This window comes from Anoplopoma fimbria, chromosome 14 (assembly GCF_027596085.1).
Source record: "Anoplopoma fimbria isolate UVic2021 breed Golden Eagle Sablefish chromosome 14, Afim_UVic_2022, whole genome shotgun sequence".
Lineage (NCBI taxonomy): Eukaryota > Metazoa > Chordata > Actinopteri > Perciformes > Anoplopomatidae > Anoplopoma > Anoplopoma fimbria.
Window position 1 is genome coordinate 16,588,498 of NC_072462.1, and position 12,903 is coordinate 16,601,400.

The 12,903-nt window shown below is 41.0% G+C and overlaps 1 protein-coding gene across 2 annotated transcripts; it reads left to right on the forward strand.

The window, feature by feature from the left end:
• Positions 1-6,036: 6,036 nt before the first annotated feature.
• On the forward strand, positions 6,037-12,859 carry mpx (myeloid-specific peroxidase). 2 transcript variants are annotated; one of them, XM_054612051.1, is made up of 16 exons: positions 6,038-6,072; positions 6,213-6,278; positions 6,451-6,538; positions 6,761-6,936; positions 7,104-7,236; positions 7,653-7,782; positions 7,860-8,066; positions 8,159-8,522; positions 9,071-9,231; positions 9,703-9,961; positions 10,050-10,220; positions 10,321-10,558; positions 10,664-10,872; positions 11,048-11,085; positions 11,277-11,354; positions 11,960-12,859. In XM_054612051.1, the coding sequence occupies exons 2-16, from the start codon at positions 6,215-6,217 to the stop codon at positions 11,966-11,968; spliced, it is 2,325 nt and encodes a 774-aa protein (XP_054468026.1). In that variant the 5' UTR covers positions 6,038-6,072; positions 6,213-6,214; the 3' UTR covers positions 11,969-12,859. The 2 variants fall into 2 exon arrangements, with proteins under 2 accessions (XP_054468027.1, XP_054468026.1); XM_054612052.1 differs by lacking the exon at positions 11,048-11,085 and having other exon boundaries at positions 6,037-6,072; positions 11,310-11,354; positions 11,969-12,859.
• Positions 12,860-12,903: the final 44 nt, after the last annotated feature.

Sequence of the window (12,903 nt, forward strand, 5' to 3'; positions counted from 1 at the left end):
CTTATATGTGACAGGACACCCCAACAACCACATTTTGATGGGTGGGGGTTGATAGTTTGTTCACTAAGATAATGGTTTCATATTCAGTTCCTCACACCAAAGTGCAAACATTTTTTGCATTTTAAAGACTGATGTATTGCAGTTACGGTATATTTAAAATATGCAGTAGCTGCATTGTTTCAGCTACATTTTGGTTCATTTAAATTGTGAATTCTGAGATATTTTTTGTAGTTTTTTCTATAGAATATTTGCCACTCACAAAGTGGCAATCAGACAAATCAAACTGAAAACATGAAACTCCTTTGCAGCGGTAACTACAACTACTTGTATGTTTCACGAGACCATACACTGATTTCTTATCTCCGTTTTGGTCAAAAAGAAACTCAAGATTTTATGATCCCCTTGCTTTAGAACGGCCCCTTCAAAAGGCAGTCAGTATCCCCTCAAATCTGTCATCCTGAATCTCAAGTCTGTGTTATGACAACTGTTTACTTCTGCTTCTGGTTTTTATGGTTATTTTTACATTTAAAGCCGCTACAATGTGCAGCACTTTTTTAATGCAATAGCTTAATTTTCCTACAAACCAAAACGCTTTGCTATTAGAATAATATGAACGATGCTTTATAAGCAGGCTGCGCGGTGTTGTGGTGGCTAGACTGTTCTCCCCATGTGAGCGTGGGTTTCCTCAGGTTTCTCCGGCTTCGTCTCACGGTGCAAAGACATGCAGTTTAGATAGATTGATAACTCTAAATTGCCTCTAGATGTGAGTGTGAATGGTTATCCATCTCTATTTGTCAGCCCTGTCATAGTCTGGAGACCTGTACCCTGCCTTCACCCAATGTCAGCTGGGATCTGCTCCAGCCCCCCGCGACCCTGAACAAGGTAAGCGGTAAAGATAATGGATGGATGCTATATAAACGTACAACAACTGTACATAAAGGGGCTATATCATTTTTTACTATTCAATTTATTGCGATGACGTGCTAAATGCCAGCATGTTAACATGTTGACATTTATTATGCAAACTTTAGGCATTTTAAAATGAGAACTTTAGCATTTGAGCATTCAGTCTCAAAGTGCAGGTTGGTATGATCGAGGGCTCATTCTAAAGTATATATTTCAGCTTGTAATTTCGCAAGCTGCACAAAGTCTGACAACGTTGAGCAACACAATTGAGTTTGAGTTGTCCACTGAACAGAGTAAGGCTCAATCCGAGTATCCACACTCACTCCGTACCACAGTCTAATCACAAAGTGCTTGAGGTATCTCGCAGACATTTAATGCACATTTTCTGTAAGTCTGCATTTCTGAAGACTTTGCCCAAGGGAATTACACACAATTCAAAGCAATGGGACGTTAAACACGGGTTAACAGTGGAAGCGTGGAAGCCAGAGACTTTAAGAAACTGTAAAAAAAAAAAAAAAAAAAAAAAGAAGAAGACATGTGGGTTCAGCCTGGCATATAAAAATGTACACAGAAAAATTAAGAAGGAAAGATTGAACATAAAAACACATGAAAGCAGAGGAGTGCAAGCAGAAACTATAATACACAGATGTATTCATTAAATATTCAATTTTCTCATTGAAGCTGTTTTTTGGCAAAAAAGAAAAAAACGTTATTTGACAGGTACATCTGATCTCGTGAGGCAGAAGCCTGGAAGACTTTCAAATCAGTATGAGTAAATAGTATAATAAATACCTACAATTGTACATACCATGTTAAAGCTAGGGTGGGTAATTTCTTTACTGTAATATTTGGCAAAACTGTCCTAATAGCCAGTCAGCTATATGTAGGTGAAGTGCTCTGAGAATATCTGCTCATAACTTTGCTCTCCCCTGCCTCTGTGGGCCGCACCCAAAAATTGCCACCGCTCATGTACACTTTGACCAATCAGAGCGAGGCTCCGATTCTCCGTTCTTATTGGCTGTGGGACTGTCCGGTCACCTTGGCAACGACGTTGGTGCGTCCCTGCGTGTTTCGTCTTCCTATCAATGTAACTGAATTCACATGAACGCGCATAACTGACGTTCGGTGGGAGGAGCTACAGCAGGTAGCGTGGCAGGGAGAGGCCAGAGAGCACGCGACGGAATCTCAACGGCTGTTTTCTCCAAAATCGCCCACCCTAGCTTTAAGATGTTGTCTAGGTAACATGAAATATTGCAGCAAAGGGCTGTCCCATTAGTATTCACACAATTTCAAGTCCTTACAGCCTCTCAAAATCTAGAATTTAACAGATGATATCAGTTAAACCCCTGAGGGTTCAGGGTTTCAGGCATTAGAGGGGACATTGGGATTGGGCCTATAAATGTTTTTGATGTGTATCAACATGGTTGCCTCTCTGGCGCCACCCTCAGGCTAAACTGTCCACATGGTGAGGGTCTGAGAATAACAAAGCCATCTCCACTTTTCTTAGATCCTTCTAACATTTTTACTGTGCGTAATTAAAGGTACAGCCTCAACTGGATTGCAGTCTGACTATTGTTTCTTTATGTTGTGAAATATAACACGATTTGGAAGTTTCCGGGATAAGTCTCTTGGCTTATCTTTATGACCAGTTGTTTATGGTAGAACAAGTGTGTAATTCCAGTAATTCTAATCTCTGCAGCAGCTCTCAGAGAAGTGTGCCTATCTGAAATTGTATACTATGCAGTGATACAAACCAGCTTGAGGTTACTATGTTGGCTATTTCTGCACCTTCACACCATAGAATTGTACTTCCTGTTGAGCATAAAGTGAAGTAAGCGGCCTATAACTTACTTGAAAACAAGAGGTGCTGAAAGAGACTGACATTGTTCCTATGCTGTCGATTGTTCAAAGTATTTGGCGTCACAATGGTTGTCTTTGAATAATAGTGGGCGTGATTCCATGACAGCATTGCACATTTTGTTCCCGTCGTAGTTTCTTCCTTCTGACCTTTTGAGTCGGGGCTTTTTCTTTGTGCCAGCTTTGCTTGTGAAATCTCTTTGACATTCTTTGTGACCGAATCTGCACATTTAAGAAGAACTCCAGCTGAACTATAGGCTTTTCTTTGCTAAGTGTGTTTCACATGAAACATGGCGATGCTGCAGCCATTTTGTTTGTGCTGTTTTCGACTGAGCTGAGGACAACGATCCCCCTGAAATATAAACCAAACTTCACAAATTAGAGCTGCAATTTACTAATATATTCATCTAATCTTATATTCTTTGTGTTTATCCACATTATTAACACATATTTCTGAGATTCAACCAAACGTCTATGTGTCTGTGATGTTTGAATAATGCAGACGACATGAAAACAGTCACAGAGGTGAAAACATAACATCACCAAAACTATTAGCAAAGCAAAAAATGTGGCCAAGCTTATTGACTTGATTAAGTGTAATATAGGGTGGAGGCAGCAAGGTGCATGTATCAAGGCTGTGGTAATAACAGTCCTTACAGGCATGTAAGAAGTGTAATAAGATAATCTTTTATTAATCCCACAGCGGGTAGATTTGCAATAATACAAAGATAAGGAATAAACTACCACAAACACAACCCAACCAAAAGAAATCTGGCATTATCACCCAAACATAAAGCGTTCTTGCAAACTCACTGCGTATTATATGCAGTGAATATATCAGTAACTTCCTCAAACTGGCTTTTAGCAAGACACTATAAAACTCATATAACACAGGTGTCTTTACACTCGGGTCACATAAAATGCATTGACTGCTGTTTATTTAATGGCATAAAAGGCCTTTGTATTCTTAATGCTTCGGTGTACTTGTCAGATGTGGTGCAGGACACGTCTCGACTGTTCCTGCAAGCTCTTTTATTGCAAAGTTTGTCTTTTGTCCATGAATTTTTTGTGAAGGACTGATGTTTAGTTCTATTTCATATTAATTTGCTTTGTGCAAATTGTGTCTATGTTCATAAGGCCTCAGGTTTGCACATGGATAAACACATAATCTCCTGCACTTCTTTTCTAGCTTTTCATATGCATGGGGTTTAATGAAAGTAATTGGAAATAGTATAAGATTTCCTGAATGTCGGGAACTCCTTTTAGCGTAATCAGTCTGGTGGAAGACACCTTGAATTTATTATCTCTGGTTCCAACTACACTGCTTCCTTATGATGTTGATAGTAAAGATGAGGAGTGTATCTTGCAAATTTTTAAACCAAGTAAGTATTAGCCAAAACAAGCGTAAATGACTCATGCATTGCTCAAAAACAGCCCTTCTTCCTGGAACATGGGGAATTACACTTATAATTAACAGAACTGGGAGGCATTATTAAAGCCACAGCGCACTAAATTATCATCAACAAACCCTGACGTTTTTTCAATTCGCATGTATTGTTGCTTATGAAGTTCTTGCTCTTTTGACTGTGCAGAATTGTTGGTAGATTGTAAAAGCAGAATTTGCCAACAGCACTCTCCTGTCAAATACATAAACGCAGCTTTCAAACCAATCCACTGGAGAAATATGATTTCTTGCTAAACCCTGAGGTTGACCAACAATGTTTCAGCCATTGCTGTTAGTTTCTGCTTTTTATGACATCCTGCAAAGAGGGAACTGGGGACGATTAGTGCAACTGTCCTGTGGATGTTGCAAACACGATGTGCTGACAGAAAAGTGACCCTGCACTTTTTTAACAAACAGGCAAACCTAACTCTCATTGAAATTAATGAGAAAAAAAAGTGATATAGAATATTCTTTCTTTTTCATTAAAACTTTTTATTCACCCTACGTTTCCTTTACATATTAAAGTAAATTACTGTAAATCACTTGTAGTCACTGATGCTTTAGCATGACGTGCAAGATTTATTTTTATTTTTATGATGTCTGTACAACCTCTTCCTCAACTTTTCAACAATGTCTACTACAAATTAATCCATTACATTTTACAGTTGAAATGTAGCCCAAGGTTCAGTGGGATGACTGCTGAATTTACAGGTGGATTAGGATTCAATCACTCGACTCCTGATTCAAAACATACGGTCTAGATAAATAAATCCATAATCCAACATGATCCTGTAGTCTCAGCTGTGTGTGTTTGTCTACAGCTGAAATCTCTAATTAAATACTTGATGTTTTTTTCATAAATAATGAGAATTTTTAAGGTCTTCTGGTGTGTTTTTGGACTCAAATAGTACGTTATGTAATACTCTCCTCAGCATGTTATTCATCTCATCAATGTCTATCAGTTAATTATTGTAACTCATGATCTTCACGGTAGATTAACGTCTGTCATGCCTCTGTTCTTTGTTTTGAGTTTTTAGTGACAAATTTGCGTGACAACTATGAAAAGCCTTTGTATCTACAGCAGCCACAGGGCTGGCATCCCAAACACGCAAATACACTTCCAAGGTGAGTTTATATTTGACAGTATATCTGTCTTTCCTTTTCCTCATTGCTCAACCATGGCTCACACATGCAACCTGTTACTCATTTACCTGTGATGCTCTGTCGCTGATAGCTTACCTTGATTCTGCTGAAAGGGATTTTTCGTTTCATTCAGAGGCTAAAGTAGATAAACTCTTATTTTTAATGTGCATTAATTAATAGGAACAAGTGTGCATTCCTTCCCCTTTTCAAATACTTACTCAAGTTCATCAGTTTCTGTGTGGTAACACAAAAGGCCCACAACCACAAAATGGCAACATCAGTCAACAAGTGACTAAAAGAAAACTGTCAAAATGCTGCAGATCTCTTTACTATTTGGCTATCAATAAAGAAAAAAAAAACTCATCAACATTTAAATTTTAATAGTAAACAAGACACATAGTAATTCAAATAGCTTCATATTTAAATTCTTAGAAGCCAACTACAAATAGTACACATTATACTATAATGATTTACTATTACAACCCTCACTACCTCTGCCTCTGATTCTGGTAATTATAGTTTTCTAAATGAGAAAATCATTCCAAACAATAATGATAAGAGTTAAGGATTTCCTTGAGCAGAGAGAGGAGGAAGAAGGAACTTCTCTTTACTGACAGGAGCATCACCTGGACAACCCTACTCAGGCCTCGCCCCGAACTGAATATAAAGACAACACCGCCAACTCCACATCTCAAGAGCATCTGACATCTCTACAGACACAGGTAACGAGATTTGCTTTTTGTTGTGAATGCTTGGATATTTTTTTAATGTTACATGGTTCTGAAGAAATAATTTCTGTGCATGCTTGTTGACGAATACAATGAATTATATTTTCATACTGACTTTTATTTATTTGTTTTAGACATGCTTCTCTCTGCACTTCTTGTGCTGGGCATCAGCCTGATTCCTGCTCATTCCAAACCTGCAGGTAGGCGACATCCCTTAGTCTGTAAACACGTTTCTAATCTCCACCTAAATGTGTCTGCATTATTTTGTCAAGATGGATGAACAATTTGATGAATATAGTTTTTTTTTTTTCTGTCTGTAAATATTATATTTCAGTTATTGTGTTTTTCTACTTTTTTATTGTTTCTTTGCAGGAGAATATCTCGGCAGCCCTCTTCTTGAACAGTGTTTTAAGGAGGCAAAGAAAGTTGTTGATGATGCATACAAGTACTCCAGGGAAGAGTGAGTTCATTTTATTGATTATTTCATCTCACACAGTAAAATAGTATATTATATTTCAAATGAATTCAGCAGAATAATACACCGAAAAGCTGTTTCTTTGTCATGAAAAGCTATTCATTTCAGTAATTCTGCAGCTCAGTAATTGTAAGAAAAAGGTAAAGGTCCAAAAGAATACCACAATTCAGACTTCATTTTTTTGACTGTGTGACTTTTTTCATCCAGGAGTCTGAGACGAGTCCGCAGGGAGATGGTGCGTCCTCACGATACTTTTCGTCTCCTGAAGCAGCCTCGTGGTGACTCGCGCTCAGCTGTGAGATCCGCTGACTACATGGCACAAACCCTCCGTCTGCTGCAGGAGAGGGTGCATCATGTCCACAAACGCTCACTCAACGCAACAGGTAAGACAGGCCAAACAGACACGCACACACAGTGCACACACAGTGCACACACAGTGCACACACAGTGCTCACACAGTTTTTCTGACAACTTTTCCTGGTCCTGGTTAATGGGTCTGTGATAGACTGTTTTGTTATTTGACATTCACACATCGATACATTCTTTTCAGATTTGCTCTCCGCAGAGGATCTGCAGAGGCTTGCCGAAATAACTGGATGTGCAGCTCGAGTCAGCCTTCCATCATGCCGCACCACGCCAAACCTCAACAAGTATCGCACAGCCACCAGCCTCTGCAACAACATGTAAGAGAAAACATTCAAGTGACATAAAATGCTGTTTCCAAAAAACTCCCTTCATCATTCATGTGGCAGTTTTTTTCTATATTTTTTCACTTCTTTAACATGATCTTGAACGGAAGAAACATAGATAAACTCTAACATGCAAAAAAAATTAATTTATAATATAAAACTATTTTGACTCTAGAATAACAGTTTCCTACATGCATGTAGGCAAAAAGCACTTCGTTCCAAGAAGCAAGATGTAACGAATGAATGGACTCCTGACGGTTCTGTGAGATTGAGTGTTGCTAACATTTAGAGGAAATGCTTGTGAAATACACCTGAACATCTTGGGCGGTGCACCGCAGAAGATGTGTTCACTTTCCTGGCATTTCTCAAGCAGCGTTTCCAAACATTGACGTCCCCTGTTTCTCTTTTAGAGTTGACCCTCGCCGCGGAGCCTCCAACACCCCCTTCGCCCGCTGGCTACCTGCCGAATATGAAGACGGCATCTCTCAACCAAAAGGCTGGAACAACACCCGAAGAATCAACAACTTCTTGCTCCCACTGGTACGACCTTGACACACGCTTTGACTCATATACGTAAATGCTGATTTAAAATTAAAACTATTCTACTCCACTCTCAGGTGCGACTGGTGTCCAACAACATCCTTCGCACAACAGACGCAGGCGTTGTCAACGACACACAGTTCACTCACATGGTGACCTTGTTTGGTCAGTGGAACGACCACGATCTCACCTTCACGCCGTTCTCCCCCAGCATCCGATCCTTCAGCAACGGGATCAACTGTGATGAGAGCTGTGAGAAAACTGAGCCATGCATCCCCATCGCGGTTCGTGTGAAAACTCAAACTCAAACACAGAGATGTTGTATTCACTAAAAAGCTTCCCTCCATGAAAATTGGTCTTTTTTTTCTACAAACAGATTCCTCCCGGCGACCCCCGCCTGCCCACTGGCCCAGACAGCTGCATCCCTGCATTCAGATCCGCCCCTGTTTGCGGGACGGGAGTTTCTGCCTTCAATTTTGGTGGAGAACCCAACAAGAGAGAGCAGATCAACACCCTGACAGCCTTCCTGGATCTCGGCCAAGTGTACGGCTCTGATGAGAAGCTTGCCCGGTTTCTTCGCGACCTTGAAAGTGATGACGGCCTGCTGCGCGTGAACACAGAGTTCAGAGACAACCGGCGTGAGCTCCTGCCCTTTAGCCCGCTCCAGGCGAACATGTGTGCCACTCGCAGAAGAGTTACCAACGACACGAACGCCAGAGAGGTGCCATGTTTCATCGCAGGTTAGTCATCTTGCAAGTTCACTATAACTAATAGCTTTATGTGTAGTTAGTTAGTCATTTATTAGATCTTAAAAGATCAGTAATAAGCATTTTGGGGTTGCTATGTTGTAAAAAACTGATGTATATCTTGCTCTAGACTCTAACCTTCTAAAATTGAAAAAAAAAAAAATGTTTAGCATTTACAAGCGCTTATAAGTATAGCTCCTATAGCTACTCCACAGCGGGATGCTGACCTATAAACGGATAATGAATAACAATATAATATAATACATTTGTAATAATGTAAAATGTCTTCCTATTACAAGGTATAATTGTTGAAAATTACTGTAGATTATTAAACACTTAGAAATGTTGTTATACAACCACATCATAGTGTATTTATTTATTGAACATATATTGTACTTATAAATGCTTAATAGGGCTATAGTATTTTTTATGTATTGTAACGAATTATCTTGAGAAAACAATGACCCTATACTAACATGTATAACTGCAGATAACTATTACTACTATGAAAACTATTTGATGTGTACATTTCTGTCTGTAAGGCGATGGCCGCGTGGACGAGAACATCGCTCTGACGTCCATTCACACCCTGTTTATGCGCGAGCATAACCGCCTGGCTCGGGAACTGAAGCGTCTCAACCGACATTGGGACAGCGAGACGCTCTACCAAGAGGCCCGCAAGATCCAGGGTGCTTACACACAGGTAGGCAAACCTGAGAGTCAATCAGCATTCATGTTTATGTTTTTACAGCTCAAAAGCATGTGTCATTGTGGTATATTTTCAGGTCTTGCACAATACAGCGAAGGCCCCAAGTGTCTTTGTCTTATATAAGAAGCAGATGTGCAGGATACCAGGGGCTGAAGGGTAGATGTGTAGAATGACGGAGCCACATACATTGTCTTGACTTCAGCCCAAATGTTGCATAACATGTACCCTATATAAGGAGGTGCGAGAGCCCGAAAGGCAGGGCTTTCAGATTCGACTCGAGACCTCCGGGCGCTCTAGACGTCCGTCATGACATGTGTTGCTTGTTTGTAATAAACTTTATTATACCAGCAAGAACAGTGTCCGCGGAGCAGCCTTCCTCATCACTTCAACAGCACTGTCGCATGAAAGATACGACATCATACACTCCACTCTCTTTCACTCAAAATAGATCTCTTTCTCTCTCAGGTGTTTGTTTTCAGGGACTATCTGCCTCACATTGTGGGTGACGACGCGATGCGTAGACAGCTCGGCCGTTACCCCGGCTACAATCCTAACGTGGACCCCAGCATCGCCAACGTCTTTGCAACAGCAGCTTACCGCTTCGCTCACTTGGCCATCCAGCCATTCTTAGGGCGTCTGGATGAAAATTTCCGTGAGACCAGTCGGTTCCCCAGCGTCCCCTTGTTCAAGGCCTTCTTCACGCCCTGGAGGATCATCTTTGAGGGTGAGTTGTGCAAAGAGAAGGGTAGCAACTTATCAATCACTCATTCTCAAACTGTCCGCCTAACTTTTATTTGACCTTTTACCTTCAGGTGGAATTGACCCTCTGCTCCGTGGCTTGACGGGCAGTCCTGCTAAACTGAACACTCAGGATCACATGATGGTGGACGCTCTGAGGGAGAGGTTGTTCCAGTTTGTGATGCATCTGGCTTTGGACTTGGGCTCTCTGAACATGGAAAGGGGACGTGACCACGGCTTGCCTGGTACAACCATCACTCACATTTTTAGCCTTTTCTAATGTTTCTTCTCTTTCTTAATTCTCCTCCTCCTCTCCTTACTGACTTGTTTCGTTATTTCCTCAAGGCTACAACGCCTGGCGCAAGTTCTGTGGCCTGTCTCAGCCCCAGAATCAGGCGCAGCTCGCTCAGGTCTTGAACAACAGCGGCCTGGCTCGCAGGCTGCTGCAGCTCTACGGTACGGCCGACAACATCGACATCTGGATGGGAGGCGTGGCGGAGCCGTTCGTCCGTGGTGGCCGTGTGGGGCCTGTGTTCGCCTGCCTCATCGCATCACAGTTCAAGAGGATCCGCCAGGGTGACAGGTCAGTATGTGTGTGGATGCGTAAAGTGATGCTTACACAATCTAAAAGAACTTGCATTTCAAATACAGCCTCTGTTGACACTAAATCCTTGTTTGAAAAAATCAGGCTGTGGTACGAGAACCCAGGCGTCTTTAACCGGGCTCAGAGAGCCGCTCTGGCCAGGGCCTCCTTATCCGGAATCATCTGTGCCAACACCGGTATCACGTCTGTCCCTGTTGACCCCTTCAGCATCCGCTCTAACACTAACCGGCTCACCCGCTGCTCCAGCATCCCCCGCCTGAACCTCTCAGCCTGGAGGGAGAGACCATGCACAGGTGAAACAGCACGGCCCAAAACTTTTTGACCATGGGGGAAGACATTCAGCTCCGAATTCACAATAATTTGTCACCTACTGTATTTTTCATTCTGTTTTTCTAACCTGGTGTGTTTATTTCCTCTCTAATCACTTGTATGGAAATGGTTCTTTATATGTGGTGTTTGATCTTGCAGGCACGGGTGATAGCTGTAATGAAGTCAATCGAGAAGAGGTCGGTTTAAGTACTAACAAGCGCTAGCCAAATTTTAAGAAAAATGACATTGAGATCATGACACTTAACTTTTATAATCTTCGTGAAGGTGATCCTCACTCCAGTCAGGGTTAACTGATACTAGCACATTTTGAATAAAATCTTAGAAATAGGAGGCTAGATAAGTTTAACTTCTATATCTTGATATACAGACTGTGAACCAGATGAACCAAATGAACCAGCAGGACCACCAGGACCTCCAGGACCTCCAGGCCCTCCTGGACAACGAGGTAATCTAGTCAGTTATCGTCTGTTCAGCCTTTTGTACCTTGTAGATAGTACTGAAAAATTTAACAAAACGTGCAACATCATCAAGACACATTTACCCCACATGTAAAAAAAAACAAGCTCAGCCTCAGCATCTTCATATCTGGTGAACTTATATAATGTACATGAAATATAAATTAACATAAACATATATCACGTACACAGTAGATCTTGGAATACAGTTCATCTCTACAGTACATCCATCTTTTATGCTTCACCAATTTTTTTAACTTACACTGTACGGACACCTGGGACATTTATTTTCATGTCCCAGGTGTCATGATTGTCCACCTATCTCTCATTTGAACAATGCAACATATTTTAGACGATTATCATATATGTTGTTTGATAAAAATAGAAATTTTAAACAAGTACTAATTATGAAGTGGAGTAAAAAGTAAAACATTTCCATCTAAAATGTAGATCAGTAAAAGTAAACTGTACTTCATGTGTGTGCTTAAGCAAGTTACTTCCCCCCACTGAATAATTCATAATGTAGCATCAAACATTTATTTTATCAAAGTAGATTCAAAGCAAATAAGTTTTCTATACTTTTGTTCCTCTGCAGGTCCAATAGGACCCCCAGGCCTCCCTGGAAAGCTTGCACTCAACTCCAATGCTACACAGCTACAATCGGCCTTCTCCGTCCTTCTGGGCGAGTACAACCCATCCTCAAAGAAAATTATTAGTTTCCGTCAAGTCATCTACAACAAACAGAACCTTTACAGCAACAAAACAGGCCTGTTTACGTGCGTCATCCCCGGTGTCTATCAGTTCAGCTTTCTCAGCATATCCTTTGTCAGTGTGGGAGATGTGGACCTGAAGTGCAATACCAAGCTGGTGCTGCGCGGTTACAAGGTGTATCAGGGAGGTCACTACTTGTCATCAGGTGACACGGTGATCCAGCTAAAGGCGGGAGACAAAGTGTGGCTGGAGGCCAGCGAGGGGACCACCGGGCTGAGCACCAAAAGCTACTTCTCTGGACACCTGCTGTTCGCAGCGCCTCCGGTGTGAACCACTAGCCTTTAATGCACCAGTGGTATGTCTGTTTCAGGGTCTGTTCTTATTTATCAACCTCTCTGCACGGATCTTCAATTTTTGATTAATCATATCAAATATCTATTATTAGTAATTTACTTTGTTTTCGGGCCGATGGCGCACATCGTACAACTGTACACGTTTTATATTTTTCTCACAAATGAACAAATATTTGACAATTTTAACAAGCAGCCTATTGAACATGAACTTTTCTTGCAGCAAACCTATTCAACTCTGTTACAGCATTCAATCTATTGGACCGACATTTAGACCAATTTTGACGATGGGATTTACAAGTATTGTTGTTTGGCACTGATGAAATTTAAGCATAGAAATGTGTGTTGTGCTTTTCTGTGTGGCTTTTTGTTTTTACTGTAAATGTATCTGTTGTTTTTTCCGTTCTATGAATAAACTAAAGAATTAAATGTGTGTTCATGTGTTCATATTTTTGAGACATCAGGAATTATTTCATGG

Excerpts from the sequence above, each read along its gene's own strand:
- mpx (XM_054612052.1), top strand. The coding sequence starts at position 6,215 with ATGCTTCTCTCTGCACTTCTTGTGCTGGGCATCAGCCTGATTCCTGCT. Across the intron at positions 7,783-7,859 it reads ACAACTTCTTGCTCCCACTG|GTGCGACTGGTGTCCAACAA; the intron begins GTACGACCTTGA and ends CTCCACTCTCAG. Across the intron at positions 10,873-11,309 it reads GAGGGAGAGACCATGCACAG|GACCACCAGGACCTCCAGGA; the intron begins GTGAAACAGCAC and ends ATGAACCAGCAG.